The following is a 19074-nucleotide window of genomic DNA, read 5'->3' on the forward strand; positions in this document are numbered from 1 at the left end:
TGCCTAAGCTGTAATATCAAAATTTTCTCATATGGCCAGATTTTGTCTGACCGCCAGATTAAACCGGTGTGTCGACAACAAGCCTCTATTACTCACAAACTTGATCGTATTAAAGTTTTCCGACGGCTGCTCTGAAATATGAGCAGCACTTCGTCGAAATTCAACTTGCTATCTGATCGAAGTATAAGTGGAGGGGAAATTTCGTAACATTAGTTATTTGAGATTAAATGGAATGGGTTGAATTTTACATTGGCTAGTAAGAAAGTTGAATTCTTCTATAACATTTTATAAAAACGTGACCGAACTTCCATTGTGATTTTTGTAGGAAAATTAATCAAACCAAATAAGTATTAATGCCTTCTTTGATTGTTTGAAACATTTCTTAAAAAGTACGTCACGGTTTTGGTCACTGTCAATAAATTGCATTTCATTATAATAGTTTCTTGAGACACTCAGTGAGCCGACTGTTTATGAGTCTAGATTTCAATAAACATTGCGCTCTAGTCGTGTCCATGAAAACGAAAGGCAAATCGCATGTCGTAACCGAGCACCCTTTCTGATTTTACAGGTATTCTAAACAAATTCTTCTATAACTATTGTGTCACCATAAAAATGTTGCGTGAACTTCACCGATAAATATAAATAAATCGATTCTTAGCACAACTTTGTTCATGAGGCGCCCTTTACTACGCTACGGTGTCTAGACACGTAAATATGGCATACATTTGTTTCCAACTGTAATTATTCATTGTACAAAACTTTGAATGCCTCTGAAAGTCCTCATTTTGTATAACGAGTTGTGTTTAATTCGTTTTAAACGCGAGCGATGCTCGACGGTTTTAATGGAAAATATAGGTGAGATACAAATTAAAATTTTGTAAGCCGAATTTAATTTTCATGTACTTAATTAGACAGAGGCTGGTACTTAAGTAGATAAACGTGGGATAGTTTATAAATAACAATATTCTGGGGTAAGCGTTACCTTTATAATAGGACGTGGAAATTTATGGTATAGCCTTAGGAACGATTGCCGTAAAACTAATCGTAAATAGGTTTTCACGTTTCCTACGACGCAATCATTCATTGTTTATAATATTTGTAAGTTAGTCTAAACAAAAAGAAATAGTTATAAGGACATTCCAGACAACACATCGTTTGACAAAGGGTATACTTTTGTCTCTGCACCCCCCTGTTCAGTGTAGTAGGTATTAGTAGGGTCACCTTCATCATCCTAATCAGAGAACAAGCTATGATGACTACACACACATTAATAAATCACGCTCATTTGACTTAACACCTTGATAGCCTAACCGATAGTTCACATTATCACCGTAGCTCTCAACTAACCGAACCCATTCACCTCATTGATGGACATACAACTGGCCACAACAAAAGGCAAAGCCTCACATGGTCAGCGATGTCGCATAGAGATAAGTACTGCACAATCCATCATTGCATTAGAGGGGGCGGTATATTTTATTGATTACTTTTTCATACAATTTCTGCACCCCTAGGTCTTTTGTTTTTGAAAATCGCGTCCCTGTTGGAGTGAATTTTTGTTGTAAGGGTGTTTTTATAATTAAGGAGTGACAGTTTTAATCGACTGGCGTGGTGTAATTGATGAAGGCATTTTTTTACCTATTACTAGATTTAAATATAACGCCTATACACTAACTATACATCACAGTAGGTCCGCTTAATGTTGCAATTGCTTTACCACATTAAGCAAATCAATTGATTTATACGATCAGAGCAGTATTTTACAGCAGCTGGGGTCATTATAATTATCCAAAACCTTGGCTTTGCAGCAATGTCGTAGACTTTAAATTGCTTTAAAATATTTGTAAACCAAAATACTTCGACATATATTTTTTTTAACCAAATTAACCGTGTAAAATTACATATCAGAAATATATTAAGCCACTAACCTGTTGATATTTCGTACAATTAATAGATTACGTAATAAACGTTTTCAGCTAGTAAAACAAGCAACTTTATCTCTGTTTAAACCGCAACATATGTATATACGGACTTACTTAATGGATATTTGAATTGGTAAACAATTTAACCTGCTAACGATTAAGTTCCTAAACTTTATAACAAACATCATTACAATATTTAGTAAGAAATTCAAATTTCAGTATTAGTTTTCGGTTCTATTTAATCAAAAGTATTATATAAAGGTTCACAGGTAGGTGAAAACGCTATTTTTACTACTGGTAGGTACAATTTTTTTTTATTTTGCTACCTTTATTGTTTTGATAAAGAACTACAACCTTCTACGGTTATATAGCTTATGTAGAATATTGTTTATTTTTTGGTCATTATAAAATATGCATACAGTATATAAAAATAACGTAATATAGTTTGTAACTTTGTATCGTACAAACTTTACTAGATTTATAACTTGAAAGTCCAAAAGTTAACACAGAAATGCAAATTTTCGCATTTGCGTTCTAATTAGGTGTATTTATCGCCTACTTCCTGCAATTAACTGACTCTTACTTCGGTGAATTATTGCTAATGGAAACCGACAATCTCACCGCACATGTTCGGCTTCAAATTAAACTAAAATTGTCGTCAAAATACTCCTACACGGGAATATATTAGACCCAGCTGCTAATTCTTAATAGTTTATGCAAATCTATGTCAAACGGTTCCTGAATAAATCTTCCGTCCCTTTCTAACGTCATCTCTCTTCAAGATGAAAACAAAATGCTGATTTGCATGTGCAAATAACATTGTAGTGAAATACAAACAGCAATTTGGTTGAGTATTTTGAGGCAGCTGCGTCGTCCCTTTTGAGATTGGGACAAGAATTAAACAATAATTTCTTGTTTCTACCAAATGAATCAAGAACTAAAATGTCTTGTTGTGTTTGTGACTAATAAAGCACCTGATCCGCAACCCTTTGAGGTATTGGGGTAATTGAAAAGTCAGTCCTTTGAACGACAAACTTGATTCGCGCGAAGGGTGAAGTGACAGATACCTAAATTGTACCAAAATATCGAATTAATTTATATAATTTATTTTTCTAACTGTCTATATTTGAAAATAAAATAGATAGATACTACACATTTAACGCAATCATTTTAATTAATTAATTCAATTCATTAAACACCATTTACATAACAAAAGACACAGAATTTATCTCAGCCAATAAAAACCGATGACGTAAACAATCTTCGTTAATCAATATTAATGCAATATCCAATTCATCCCATCGAACTAACATGATAAATTATATCTGCGAATGCTGTTCCCTAAAAATCAACAATAGTTTCTATCAAGCGGACGGCGAAAGCATAAAAGTGTCATGTGCATAATGCACACAATAAATATTCCCCTACAGACCTCTAATGGTATTTAGCCTCTAGAGATGTAGGTCACTATGCTATCTATGATTTCCCAGTCTCATTGCATTGTATCCCCTTATTTTGTTTGCATAGAGTCCAATTTCCATATCTCCAAAATACTAATCAACCGTCAAAGGAAAGTCAACTTTATTTTACTAAATATAGAGTTGGTTTTTAAGTGTCTTGTTTGTAGTAGCAAAAAATGCGCACGCGACTAGGGTTACAGATTTGTGCATGCATCTATTGCGTAGGGATCGTCTAATGGTTTCTGCATTCGCTCGGTGCAAGAGTGCATTTAATTTATGGTCGCCAAGAAAAGGGTGGTTATCCATTGTCAACATTATCTTAAATATTTTATGCCCTATTAAGTCGCTTTTTATTTTCTCAGGCAATAAATTTCGCCGCAATATAAGATTGTAAGGGTTCCGAACTAACCCTTTGTTTTTCCTATACCAATATAAAATTCGGTAAATATTTACTCTAACTTTAATTTATGTATTATCAAATAGATTAAAAGATTATAGAATATTTGAATGTACCACACAGTTATACACCAAATCAATCTAGAAAAAAACAAACCACTATCTATGCCAATTTGTTCAGTTGTGCATCTACATTGTGCTCAGTAAAAAAATACAAATAGGTCACTACAATACGGGCTTAATGTAATTTACAACTAAATCTATTCTTCAGGAACAATTAACTTTGTGATACTTTAAAAACTCACTACTTTATATTATTATTTTAAACCACCAATATTTCCTTTCTATGAACAAAAACCAGAACAAAACCCCCAAGCCCGAATTTCCACCCATTTCAGTTGTCACAAACATCCAATCCATAGCAACAGTACCCAGTACCATAATATCCATACATCAATAGCAGTGACAAACTCCGTAAGCTCGTAATTAAAATAGACAATAAACTTCATCCCTTATACCGCGTCTTAAGCCCGTACCTAAAGGGCAACAACCCCGATCTGTTTGCACAGTAACCTACATAACTACTTAGCATAAGGGATGGCATCATTAATGGCGGACGATCGGGGGAGACCGTGACTTTGAATGCATTGAGCGTCATTGAAAAGTTTGTTTATAAGATTTTAAGCTAATTTGGAAGTGTCAAAAATGTGTTTGTTAGTGACAGTTTAGGGGGAAAGGTAATCACGATGATCAAAATTTTAATGAGTTGTCAGTGAACGCATTTTTATTTTCAGAGCAGAAACCATCTTGCAATATCGCTCACCACCTGTGTTAATGCGTTACAATTTGTCGCAAGTAAAGTTTACGATACGATAGAAAAAATATATATTCGAGCATTTAATAACTCATTTACAGTAGTGGTTCTTAGCAACATTGTATTTTGTTATTGCTCTCATATTTCAGGTTGAGTTTACATACAGTAACCAAAAACATGCACAACTCTCTCTCACACGATAAACTTTAAATTGCCATGCGCCGGATCGAATGGAACAAAAATCTACAAAACTAAAATTTACATCTGTAAAAACCTTTTTCCTATTACATATCGGCTGATTGGATTCCGTACTAAACCATGGGTCGTATAAAAGAAAATGGACGTTAGTTCAGCTCCAATTTCAATATCAGATCGAGTCCGTGCCGATCTATTGTGAGGTACGTCCGAGTGGTCGGAAGTATGCACGATGAGCGTACAGTGGGCGTCACCAGTGCCTTTCATGCCACCCTGTACGTATATTCCATTCAAATTTTTACCCTCAGAATGGTGAGCATGCTCGATGAGTGCTCTAACGTCCATTCAGTGCAATTTGATGAAGCCAACGCGGTGTACCCTATTCAAACTGAATAGGATTGGCCACGACAATGCTATGATTTAATAGAACCGCACCGAAATACTAGTTCACGTACTTCACGTGCAACGACAACGTTGTTTTCGACGTATTCAGTGTGTAATAATTGAGTTAATATTATAGGAATTTAAGATACGATCAAAGGCGTCTCCGGCTTTGTTGGCTTGATAGAAATTCTAACAACAAAGGTGTGTGATAACGCTGTTAGTATAATGTAATCAATTATACGGTTAAGCGTCTATTTCGATAATGTAATTTGACATATTTCGTTATAATTTGATGTCGTATCTCGACACATGTACTTACGCTCAGATATTATTTTAATACTATACACGGATGATTAGCTAAATATGTTAAAGGTTAACGTAAAATAAATTAGGAAAATGTTGCCACATTTTTGTCTCAAACCATAATTGTAATCGACGATACTTGAATACCCTCTGTTCTTCCTTGTCTCTGAGAAACACAAACGATCTAAACTCTCATAACATTGTTCCTAAAATTGTACACTAAATATGTCGTATCACAGACAATTGTACACAGTAAAAGCTCTTAACACAATCTCAAATACATACGGAGTGCAGAAACTCAACGCCAAAAACCGCAAGTACTTAGGCGACAAAGCGGCACATTCAGACACAAGGATACTTGTCGCTGTTTAGCGGATTTCACTAAAGCAATAAATCTGCCAACGACAAACAACTAAAACTGAGTTATAACAACAAAGTCAAATTACTGAAGGAGTTTACCGCATCCAGAGGGTAGAGGGGAGGCAACCGACACGGGGAGACTACGGCCGCGGAATACTGATGCAACCGAGACTCCTAACTCTCCCAAGATTTTCGGATCGGGATTTTCCTTTCTTTACAATGGGTCCTACTCTTGGGGCATATCAATTGCACGCGGTTATGTCGTTAGAAAGTTTCTTGCGGGCCACACCGGCGTCCCCATCGATTTTCGAGCTTAACGGGAAAGTATGTGCGTGCGGCGAGAATAACTTAGCCGCTGGTTTTACACTGTTGACGGATTCAAGTATGTGCTTGATTTGTGGCGGGTGCTTGTGAATAATGGGCCCAGCGGAATTTATTTCAGTAAGCTTACTTAATTCGATGGTGAGATTATGACGGGCATTTTATAAAGTCTAGTATTGACACGTAGGTATACATTTTACCTACGTGTACTTTGCACTAGCAAAGAAAAGATTTTGTATTTAATTACGAAGATTTACAATTAGGACTAGGTGTTACAAAAATTCTTTGAACAGTTTGCATACATATCCATCTTGCAATAGAAAATAAAACACAATTTCCTTTCTCCAATAAAATCAATTCTTCGTTTCAACTCAGTATATCATAATAGACTTAATACCCAAGGGATCACTATTTGGTACGGATAATCCCCTTTTACAGAAAAATGAATAGCCAATACTTTCATGTAAATTAAATGAAGGGATCGCATGTGCCTAATGTGGTACATTTGAAGGGCGATCGATTATTTCATAGAGAATTACTTATAAGCTGGTTAATGCCGGCCAACTGTGCGAATATTGATTGATACTGTGCGTTTGACCGTGTGCCATTGATATTGCAGTTCATATGTCTGAATGATTTTAATTTGGTTAATTTAATTATGTAGCTGTGTTGTTGAGTATTGTTGTATGCATTGGACTGAAAGATCAGATTGTAACAAATTGTAAATACATAGAATATTACAATTTCTGTACCTACTATTAAAAATTTTTGAGTTTTATTTTACAATATATTCATCAACAAATATGACTTTCCTACAAATCTGAAAAGACTCGTTTCGCGGCAGATTTACAAACTTACATACAACAGACATGAATCATAAACAATTTAGTTAAAACTAGTGTTGTTTTTTTTCTCTGTATTAATATTAGTATTGCTTAAATTATAATTAATATATTTACATCATTTAGTTAAACTTTATAAAAACTAAGTTTAAACCAACATAGATATAAAGACTTATCTCAGAAACTAATTCAGTCAAGAAATTCTTGAAATTGAATAAAAGAAACAGTTCATTGAATTCAAACCACATTTAATTTACATAGACAGCGGATCCCGAGTTGCAATTGTTTTCTATTGCCACTAATGTATACGTTGTTACGATTGTACATCTTGATTTTAAAGAACTTGTTTTAGCAACTGTTTTTATTTAACCTTTGCAGAACTCAATATTAGTCTAACAAACAAACTACTTTATCATAACAAGAGGAAGAGATAGATCAATAAATTATAAGTTTGCATGATAGATGCAGATAATCGTTATGTCGTGTCTTAAACTGCCGTTTAGAATGAGAATCAAATCTGCTACTATATTTTACTTTACTTTTATAACAATAATAAAATGTGTGATTATAAGAAGATACAACTACCAACCACGCTCGCCTATACTTATTAGAAACTTTAATTGTTTGATTGATACCTACTTTAGGAAGACACATTATTTTAAGAATAAATAAAACTTGATCATATAAGACCACTTAAAATAACAATAATACTTACATAGTACTCTACCAATAACTTTGAGCTAAGTTAAGCTCATCTTTCAACATGCAAAGACATCTTTATCTCCCGACCGTCAACTGTTCCGTTGCCTAGCAACGAAATAAGGCAGTAAACAGCACAGTCAGGTAAGAAGCCGGATCAGTGCGGGCCCCGCCTAAACTCTGCTCACGCAGTCGGAAAATTGCATTCGTTATCGCATATCCGTATCCAACTGCCTACTTGCATCCGCTGCGATCGCACTGAGGGGATCTGACTGTGTTCGGATGAAGCTCAAATAATACTTAAGTGTCTGTTCTTTGTATATAATTGTTGATACTATTAGATGTTATTAGATTTTATTTGTATAAAGTATTCAATACAATACAAGTATCGGTTGATAAATTACCTGATAAGCAAATCGTAAAATACATTGCACATTCATAGTTTTTGAAGATGTATTCAATTTAATAAATATTTTTATTTTGTTGTTATTTAACTGCCTATGCAAACATGCTATTTAAAAGTAAATAATTATTGAAGCCTTGTTTTTAGAGGTAAAGAAATAAATTACACTGAAGCAAAAGTATTTTGTTTGCCACTGACCACTCATATTATCCAAACACATGTAAGTGCAAAAATAAAAAAATATATTGTATTAAAGTAAAATGATTTTGTTTGCAACCTGACCACTCATGTCCACACTATCCCCAACTCTACAACATAGACAGTATTACAAATGTCGCACAGTCAGTATAAATAAATACCGGGCACAATTGATTTATTACCGATCGCGGCTCAATCTACAGCGAGTCCAAACCAATGGACAACCATTATTTAAACCGAACACATACATCACTACAATCATATGGGAAAAACACTAGTTTGTTATTACCTACGATTATGTTTTTGGTAGATAAGTGTTGGTTAAGTTTCCAGTTAATGTTTGTTGAGGTGTCTCTCTCATGACTCACGTCAACAAACATTACTAACAGTACTAGCGATGATATGAAGTTGTAAGGAAATTATTGAGAAAGAAGTGTTTTATGAAGTAAAGTGTTTGTTGTTTTTTGGTTTGGCATAGGCATGGCTATAAGGGATAGGTTAGTAATCGCTCGGTTCATTAAGGGTTTAAAAATAATACATTCCATGCAAAAAAAGTACTTATTGGTATAGAATTATGAGCGATTAAAATATTAAATTGGCGTGTTATTATGAACCAACAACCCTTAAGCATAACATACTAATCTGTAAATCTTGAAAAAAATCTATGTATTTATCTTAGAAACTGAAATTAACGAATCAATCAGTTGATTAGTAACGTTCAGAACCTCCCAATATTGCTTATACAATTGAACTATTCATTTCCAAAACACCAAAGCTACACCCCATTTTTACCTGTACACAAAAACTAGGAAGCATAAAGCTGATTCGCCCCACAACTGCGAGCTATACAAACATACATACATACATGAATCCCGCCCCTCTCCGTTCAGTCTTGCGACAGTCGACATCTTCTGAATGACCTATTCATTCCCCACGTTCATTCTACTAATGGAGTTGCCTTTTTAAGGTGCAAATAAATAGTCACAGCTCAAAGACGCCCCCTACCGGTGAAGTGCTGCTAATTAATTAAAAATTTCCTACACTCAAATACTTTGCTACTTTAGTCTGAGTTCCTGCACATTTCTCTCAGCTTTCAAACTATTTTTGTTCTTATTTTGATTATTATATTAATGTCTTCTACCGACGGGTTTCAAAGGACATGTTTTATTTTTCTTTTTGCTGTTTAGTAGAAGATTTTATGTTGGACATTATTTTGCTTCTTCGGAGAATAGATACGTTCAAGTTAAACAATGGCTCGTGCTGATATTGCTGCTTTAAATATGGGTGATTTTATATGTTATTGTTTGTACTTCGTTTTATAATTCTATATTATACGTTTTCTCATTAATTCAGAGTATAATATGGTTATATATCAGCCGTGTAACTAAACTAATTTAATAAGTAAATTTAACAAGAAATGTTTGATATTTGTCAATGGTGTAGCGAACTCCATTTTGAGAGTATCAGCCTTACTATTTTTTTAATTACATTTAATTTAACAAGATAAACAAACCTGATAATATGCGGGCTGAATAATCGAATAAATTTAATTTTAACATTGTCTTTTGAAATTCCGTTATGCATTATTAGCGAAGACAGCCCAGTCTCGCTGGCAGACATTCTTTAGCTACTGGTGTACTCTACATGCCAATATAATTGAACATTCTCCTCGCCGAATATTCGAGAATAACCATCCACAGATTTTACAATTTCAATGTGACAATTATTAAATGATTATTGAATAACTTTTAAATTCATTATAGACTAACAGCCTACCCCGGTTTCGTCTGATTTGAGCAGGTATTTAAAAAAACCTTTACAAATTTTACACATAAACTTTTCTTTTGAATCACCCTATCTATTAAGAAAAATCAAAATCCTTTGCGTAGTTTTAAACAGACATAAGGACAGACAGACGCGAGAAGCGATTTCACTTTAAAAAGCGATATGAATAATATTTAACGTAAATATTTTTTGTAAATGGTTAAATAGTGTGTGAGTAAGTAAGAGTGGTGTATGCGGTTGCTGAATACGAGGCCAGGCGAGGAAGTTGAGTTTTAGGTCAGACAAAGTACGATAAGGTTGTCCGATTTCTAAACTATTCTCAGTAACCAGCAGTGAAGTAACTTACCCAGTATGAGGCACAGTATCCGCATCTTGTTACACGTCTATAATTAAAAGCAACATTAAATTATTGTATTTTATACACTGCTGTCTGTATTTTTTTCGTACAGTAAGTGCCAAGTTAATAAACAGAAGAACAATAAATATAAATCAACAATATTTATTCGCACTGTTGCCTAAAAACTCATAACCATCATCATGTACAAAATGCTGATTTTCAATTACATCCAACCACTAATGACTACTTTCAGACGTAGGGCTGTTCATTGTTCCTCCAGACAAAATACGTGAAGCAGCAGATGTCCGCTCTTATTTCATGCGGTCCTAATAAGTCGGCAATAAACCGGCTCTTGCATTTATAATCCACCCCTCATTCAACCGGGTTCGTATTGATAATGAAAATTCGAGACGTCTCGCCGCGGATTTCGCTGTTGTTCAGCGGATTCGATTCTGCGCTAGGAAATTATTTGTATAGCATGAAATAATGTTGTTTATTTTTCTCTATAAACGTTTTGTTTTGTAGCTGCTTTTTATTTTATAAAAAGAGAACTTCAGTAATAAGAATTTACCTTCTGCCACTTTGTAGAATAGGTTTAAAAAGCACTACCAGAATCAACTGTTTATGGCTTACATAAAACTTTATATTGATTGTTCGGAATGGGAATCAAACCCACGACCCTGTGGACAGTAGTAACAATTTACTTTATAACAGAGCTTCTGTAAGCTTTATATTATTTTATAGTATAGTAAAATCATTTTTTATATTTGACTTCTATAGAAAAATGAGGCTTTGACTATGAAGAAGGGTCAGTAAATTATACACTTTATAGATGAAATTAGGTTTTATTTCATCATCACAATCGGCTAAAATGTTTCACATCAATATAATAAAGTGACTTAATCTAAGTTTTACTTACTTTTAGCAATTTCAATTAATATAAATTGACAAGTTTAACTTTCTTTCAATACAAAATAAATATTCCCAAATATATTCAAATTTTAAACAAAAATAGGTATGTTTATATTCCTGTAGTATTAGATACATCTGAGACAGTCTTTCAGATACAAGGTATAAATGAAAAATAATATAATATAATTAAAAAAAATAAACTCGTTAATTTCAGCTTTACTGAAATAATTACAAATTAATCTCATTTTTGTCAGAGCGACACGTCACTACGCTTTTTAAAGACTTATCTTAACTTACACCTAACGCTTGTGAAAATCTAAAATAGTACAAATCGTATAAAAGTACAAACGTTGAGCATCGTTACAATCATCACGAACCAATTTATTCTTCCAAACAGAAGCAGCACAGCATCCAACGATGCGATGGACACAGGAACTTTAAGCAGCCGTAGCATTGTTCAGAATATTTCTTCTTGCCATAAGGTTCACAGTCCTCACATACAGCTCTATTTGCAGCTACATATTCGGATATCCCTGGTTCGTTCATGTTGAAGCAATCGGTGCATAAAATATCATGATGTACAACGCATACTACTACAAAACATCTTGAGCATTCAGAGAACATCACCTCTTTATCAATCAGGCAGCAGATTCCACAAGCGTTCAAAGGACCTCTAACTCTAGTAACGGATTTCTGTACTGGTTTTAGTGAAATCGCTTGGTCTGGTATTTCTGGAATTTGCAGTTTTACTTGTTTTTTTTTCTTTGCTTCCGTTTTTCGTGGTGATTTATGCTCACTGGCCTCTTTTTTCTTCGTGGTCGACTGAGGTTCTTTTTTTTTGTCTTTATGGACTGATGTGACCGGTATGATCGGATGTGCTGGTAGTATGGGTGGATACAAAGCTTGAGTACGTTGCACGGTAAAGTTAGTTGAATGTGGACCAGAATTGAGGATTGACGTTGATATTGTTGTTTGAATTGTCCCACCTTGCATCATTGGTGGGTACATATAATTTGACGTAGGGTTGTTCAAAAATGGTGCAACCACCTGGATCGGTATGCAGGGTCGAGTAGATGGGTAAATAGTCTGAATTTGACTTACTATCAGATTTGATGGCAGCCATTGAGTATTTAGGCCCGGTGGCATTCGTTGAAGAGGGAAATTAAATTGGTTGGATGGACGCGTGAATCGTGATTGCGGTACTGATGGACTTCGTTGCATTGCCTCTGATCCAGATGCCTGAAGCGGTCTTGCAGCCCGGTTTGCTGGTGAATATAGTGATTGTATTGAACTCCATTCTACATCATGTCTATTTGAATCCACTAAAGGGGTATTAGTGATATTAATTGGATGTACCGTCTGAGTTTGTGGTCCAGTAAAACTAGGAAAATATTTCGGAGTAGTCATTGGATGGATTTTAGCCGGATTGGACTTTGGTTTATTCAATTCGATACTAAATCTCTGGCGCTCTTTGATGATTTCATTAATTTTTGCTTTTATGTCATCACTTGTTTCTGAATCAGTTAATCGGTCATTCAAATATGGCAGCATTAAATCCAATGCAAGTTTGTATAGGAAATCACCACGGCTGATAGCTGGTTTGCCATATCTTCCTCTATTTAAGTTCAGAATGGTAAGTGCATTAATGCCAGCTAAATCCAAAATAGCGTAGAAAATTGCTACAAACCAATTCGTTGTTGGTCTTGAGCAACTGTATCTGCCCAACATACTACTTATAATATTAACACCATCTTTTGTTGAGTTATAATAATCAAAAGCTTCTGGGTTTCCTTCTGGTTCTTTGGTCGCTGATTCAAAGTGCATATTAGAAATAAGAATATCGGCTTCCTTCCTTCCCGTATAGTAGCTGGACAACTGCAGCTGATCTGGAATGTTGTACAGAAATATTGACGTACCCAAGGGTCTGTTTTCTGCTGTGAGTATGTCAGGTGGAATTTCTTGATGTCTTTTATCCACTGATCCAACGGTAGTGATTTTGTATTGGTTCAGCATGGTTCTTGCTAAAGGAATCGAGGTGTACCAGTTGTCACCATATGTGACGTTAATGTTTGTTCCATGTATAGGCGTAGTCAATCTTTCCACAAGATACTCAGACAACATTGCTGGACTCCTTGGATCCTTATCCCAGTAGGGTATTCCCGACATAACGTAGCGGTTATTGGAATCACACAGAAGTAAGAATTTGATCCCGTACTTCTGGTGGTGATGGGGAATCGGTACCTTTAATTTGCAATTTCCGTTAAATTCGACAATCACGTCGTCAATAGTGCAATTTGTAGAAGGCCGAAATACTTCAGAACATTTTTTCGTAAAGCTCACCCAGAGATCTCTAATCAGACTGAAAGGATCACGCTTCATTTTATTCTCTCGGTTAGTATATTCATCAAAACGTAGACAGTGATTCAAATATTTAAATCTTTCTTCCGGGATAACAACCTTATAAAAATCATTCCCACGCCCATTCCATAGGCAAAATTTCGAATCATAAGAATCATTTTTAGCAGCAAAGAGGTATAAAATACCGATAAATGCTCGGAGCTCGTTAACAGTTAAGGGGTAGACACATCGCGGCGGTGGACTGATGTAATACTGTGATATTTCAATCTCATCATTCGTATTTAAGATAATCATTTGTAGCATGTTCTCCGAAAAATATACATCAAATGCAGCCAGTTCAGTCTCTATCTCTCTTGCTGCTCCTATCGTTCCCGATAAGTAAGGTGCTATTTCTCCTACGGAAACTTTGTGAAATGGCGGCGGATCGGCCAACCACAGATACCGGATTTGCCCACCACTATGTATATACATATTGTCTGTTGGTTTTAGAATACGACCATTGATAAAAAATATGGTGTTACCGATCTTCGTGATCCCTCTGTTTAAAACAGGTATCATCGGGAACAGCGAAGTCTTCAAGTAGTCAATCACTTTCATCCTCTTAGCTGCTGAACGATTTTGAGTCGGCTTCGAGTTTTGTTTTCGATCAGGATTCCTTCCATCATTCTTGATGCCAGGATCATCTTCTTCGGCAGTTTGTGTTCCTCCATTTGACGGCTTTTTATTAGGATTCATCACCTGTAAAAGAAGAAAATCTGATAAACAATGCCCGATATTTCTGCATCTATAGCTAACTGAGCGTAAAATATTATTTTCATACCGCCTACTTTTATTAAAAATATATATCAAATCCACGTCTAAAGTCCAGTACAGTACAATATAATGCTGGACACAAATCGTTCTCAATTATCTCAATAACATCCGGCTATCCATCTCGCGTCATACGGTACGATAAGCAAATAAATCTAAAGTATCTTAAATATTTATAAATTAATTCACCAAACAAGCAAAAATGCAAATATTATGTTAAAGTCAAACTTATTATTAGGTATTTTAGGTTAAAGCAAACAGTATTTTTAAAACAAAAGCTATTTTATTAAACACTGTATAAGTTTAATCTATTCCAATATGAATAAAAGCAATATCAAAACACGATCACTTCATTTTAAAACCAAATAAATGCATCACTAGCTGAGAAGTGAATCGCTTGAAAGTCTATTTCAAACTAAAGTTTTATCCAAAGCTTTTTGAGCACACCGTACGCGAGACGACAGAGATGGGTATACGAATGAGCGAGATAGAACGAACGCGGCCGCCATATCTAATATTAATTCCGTATTAACGCGAGATACACTAGAATCAGACGTCTGATAACACTAGAACACGATACAATGCGTTAACAGAAGTAAAACGATATACGTACCTATGTTATAAATGCAATTATTGTCGATAAAAGGCGGGAGGCCCGAATGCGGGTCGGATCGCGCAGCGCGCGTCTTTTTTCCCCGCGCGACGGAGGGTGACTGACGAAGGGTGCAATACACCGAAGCTGCGCAGTTCGTCAAAAATTAAACAGATATGCGCGAGAAGCTAGACATCAGGGCTTAAACACCCTTATTGCACTCACCTGAGGGTCGATCATTCAAGGTTATTTGTATGATAAACAAAGATGAAACTCCGTGTCCGGTCCCCTTGCCGGCCGTACAATATTGATTAATTGCACTAAAGTGCAGTGCGTAATGTTTGATTTGTTGCGTATTTATGTTATTAAAGTTGGAAATACTGGGGAAATTGTGGGGAAAACTCGTTTCCCTCTAATTTGTTTGACGTTGAAATCTAAGTTTCCTTTACCTAATAAATTATGTCGACATTGTTATCGTCGTAAATAATTTTGTTTAATAAATACTTAATACGTTTTTTCAATGAAGTTTAGCTTGAGATATAATGAACATCGGGTTTGAGTTCGCTCTAATGGTTACGGGTCCGCCAGAGGTCAGCAAGTAACTCGTCAAAGTTCACCTGTTTAAGGGTCACTAGGTCAACATCCCTGACGCTTATAAATCGAGACTGTTTTAAAACTCATTTTATCAAACCTGTTTATTTTGGAAGGGTGGAAGGATAATAGCCTTGTCACTGCAATTGCAGCGTTATATGTATTTATTCGATTTCATACCCAGACAAAAAAAGTCGTTTTGAATAGGTGCACAGTACCTATACTTGAAGAATACTTGTTCAATCATTCATGTGCGAAATTAAAAAAAAATACAATGATGTCTAGTGTGTAGGTACACAAAAACGTCATAGGTATGTTATTATTCAGGATAGTATTTCATAAAACAGAACATTACTTGGAAATCTACATAATAACCAAACGAAAAAAGTACCTGTTGCACATTTAACCTTAAAATCAAAATAGTAAACAAACTCGTTCCAGTATAAAAGTAAATAGCAAAATGCGAACATTGACTAGTATTCAGTTGTTTGTATTTTCGCAAATGATTAACTTGCAGACAGGTGGCCGCTCTCCTCTACTAAGTTCTGGGTATTACATCAATGTACTCTTAAAATAAATGGTTAGTCCTCAAGCCAGTTATATTTAGAGACCACCCAACGCGTAGATTAACACGTTATGTATTTATTTTACTATCATATCAACAGATACGACTGTAAAATGATATAAAGTCAATAAACTGGCAGTCTTATTTGAGTATTTTAAGAACTTTTCTGTAGTAGTAAAGTTAGATGAGTAAATAAAATTGCATGTTTCGTTTAAGATTTGTCCTGAATTGAACTGAGTGGAAGTAGGTTTATGAATTTTATAAATGTTAAGTATATGGGCGAAAAATAAACTAGAAATATTGAATGTAGAGTAATAATATAGTTGGCATTCAAAATAAGGTATAAGTACATGTCTGTTATTCCGGGATAATATTTTCATAACATGTAACTTTTTTTCGGCTTCCTTTGGATAACTCAAAAAGCCAAGTCCACCGTCAATCAAGATGAGTACATATTTGTGGTATATTGATACTAAAAAGACGAACCGTGACAGCATGAATTCCGAATGTCAAGCTTAAACTGGCTAAATATATTACAAAAGTAGTATCCAAACTACAAACTAAAAATCACGCCGGGAAATCTATAGTGGAAATTTTCCGAACTTTAAATGCAGTAAGGATAACCGTGACGTTATCGGGCTTTGTGATCGCAGCGCGGCCCGACGTCATGAATGAGTAAAGGAGAGGTCATGAATGTTTTATAAGTTGTCGGTGATACGGCCCGATCACACCTACCTGAAGGACAATGACACATATATTATTATTCGTGCGGTTCACGGATTTTTTTGGCATTCGGTTAGCCGTTTGGTATGACGGGTCGGGAGTGTAGTTGGGTATGAATATAGTGGGAATTTTTCAACTGGTATTTTTTGTTAAGGATTGTAATCTTTAGCTGTTATAATACATAGTTCTATTCAATTAGGATACTACCTAATGAGGATTTCCTTGTCCTTTATTTGAAGATGTTCGTAAAGTCTTTAACAGTAGCTTATTTGGTGCAAATTATAATACCGTAAGAGTTCATTATGTTCAGATTATTTTTTCAAGTTTCTTAGACACCCTAAATTCAAGACCTAGTTCAAACGTTGCCATTAATAGCCAAATAAATCTATGTTTTAGTTGATTGTTGCTGTTAAGTTTTCAGTGAGAACATTAAAGCATAGATAATTTCCAACTCCCATTAACCAACACACACGAAATATCAATCGTAACAACAGATTTCCCGGATCGAAGCGAGGCGGACATTCTACCCTATACCCCATCCGATAATGGCGGAGGATTTATAAAATATTCAACGTCTTCAATGTTATTTATGAGCGCCTCCGTCGAACAAAAGCTTCACGTTAGTCTCCCAAGGTTTGTTAATGTGGAAATAAAAACAAGTTCTCGCTTAATGGTAGACGAAATGTTCGTGGGTGGGTTTTTCAGGTTTGCTTATGTTCGATGTGTTTTTGATGGCTGAAAATGACTCCTCTTCAAGCTACACATATTTTTTAACGGTTCAATTTATATTATAGATAAATATTGTTTTGAACAATAGCTAATCAGAACATTTATTATTCAGGAGATGAAAATTTTAATTAAGTGTAAAAGCATAAATGTGTGTTCAACGTTGTAATTTATGAAACGCTTTTGAACTCTTCTAAATTAAACGATCACAAATATACCTATTGTAAATATGGTAACATATACTTTATAATGCCCTAAATCAATGGGTTTCACGATTCTCTGTTAAATATATGAAATGATCACATTCATCACAATCAAAACTATTTATCACAACAACTTACACATCAATATTCCTTAACCCTTACTCGTAATCAAAATTTCCCCACACAAAACGACAATAGATAATGAAAAAGAAAGTCCTATAGTATGAATACAAACGTTAATAAGTGGCAGGTTGGAAGGAACGATAAACACATATCATTGGAAGAAAGGGTCGTAGTTAATTATATGTTTGATTCGTATTCACGCGTCGTATGATAGATTGTTTAAGGACCTCGTATATACGACTTTATTTGAAATCATTTTTGTTCGGTTATAACTTTATTTGGATTGAAATGATTGATAGCCAATATGCTCAATGAATGTGTCGGTTTTTAACGTTTCAATTGTAGAAACGTGTTATTAGTAACGATCATATTATGCTGTTATATTTACTAACTTAGCTCAATTATCTACTTCTATTGACTACCGACAACCGACCTGTCATCGAGAAATTTTGTATGAAAATCTGTACCTCGATTCTCTACCACTATCGACTACCGATAACCGGCTAGCTATCGAAATTTTGCCTTTGGAATGTACTGCCAAAACATTTCCTACGACACCCGTCAGAGGCGCTGATCAGATTTTCATACAAAATTTATCGATGACAGGTCGGTTGTCAGTAGTCGATAGTAGTAGAGAATCGAGCTGCTGTTATCGAGATTTTTTTTATGAAAATCTAATCAGCGCCTCTGACGGGTGTCGTAGAAAATGTTTTGGCAGTACATTCTAACTGTACAGAATCGCGCTACTGTTATAAACACATATTGCTAATAGTTGTACAATTTACTTGCTATAGCAACTTAATTAACTGCCTATGCTGCCTGCGATGAAATCTTAATTGCGATTTTTTCTTTAAAATAATATAGGTATAAATCAGAAAAAGAATTATCGTGAATGCTATCTTAGGTAGATAGCATTCACGATAAAGTTATCAACGCTACCATGATTTAATCGAGGTAAAGCTCATATACTATACTAGCTGACCCGCGCAACTTCGCTTGCGTCACATAAGAGAGAATGAGTCAAAATTTTCCCCGTTTTTGTAACATTTTTT

At 34.9% G+C, this 19074-nt stretch overlaps 1 protein-coding gene across 1 annotated transcript; it reads right to left on the reverse strand.

Annotated features, from left to right (window-relative positions):
* Window positions 1-11134: 11134 nt before the first annotated feature.
* LOC142974348 (uncharacterized) lies at window positions 11135-15215 on the reverse strand. The gene is made up of 2 exons (XM_076116621.1): window positions 15113-15215; window positions 11135-14427 (listed from the first exon to the last, which is right to left on the reverse strand). Exon 2 carries the CDS (start codon window positions 14422-14424, stop codon window positions 11713-11715), a length of 2712 nt encoding a protein of 903 aa, XP_075972736.1. The 5' UTR covers window positions 14425-14427; window positions 15113-15215; the 3' UTR covers window positions 11135-11712.
* Window positions 15216-19074: the final 3859 nt, after the last annotated feature.

The sequence above is a fragment of the Anticarsia gemmatalis genome, chromosome 7 (assembly GCF_050436995.1).
Source record: "Anticarsia gemmatalis isolate Benzon Research Colony breed Stoneville strain chromosome 7, ilAntGemm2 primary, whole genome shotgun sequence".
NCBI classification, from domain to species: Eukaryota; Metazoa; Arthropoda; class Insecta; order Lepidoptera; family Erebidae; genus Anticarsia; species Anticarsia gemmatalis.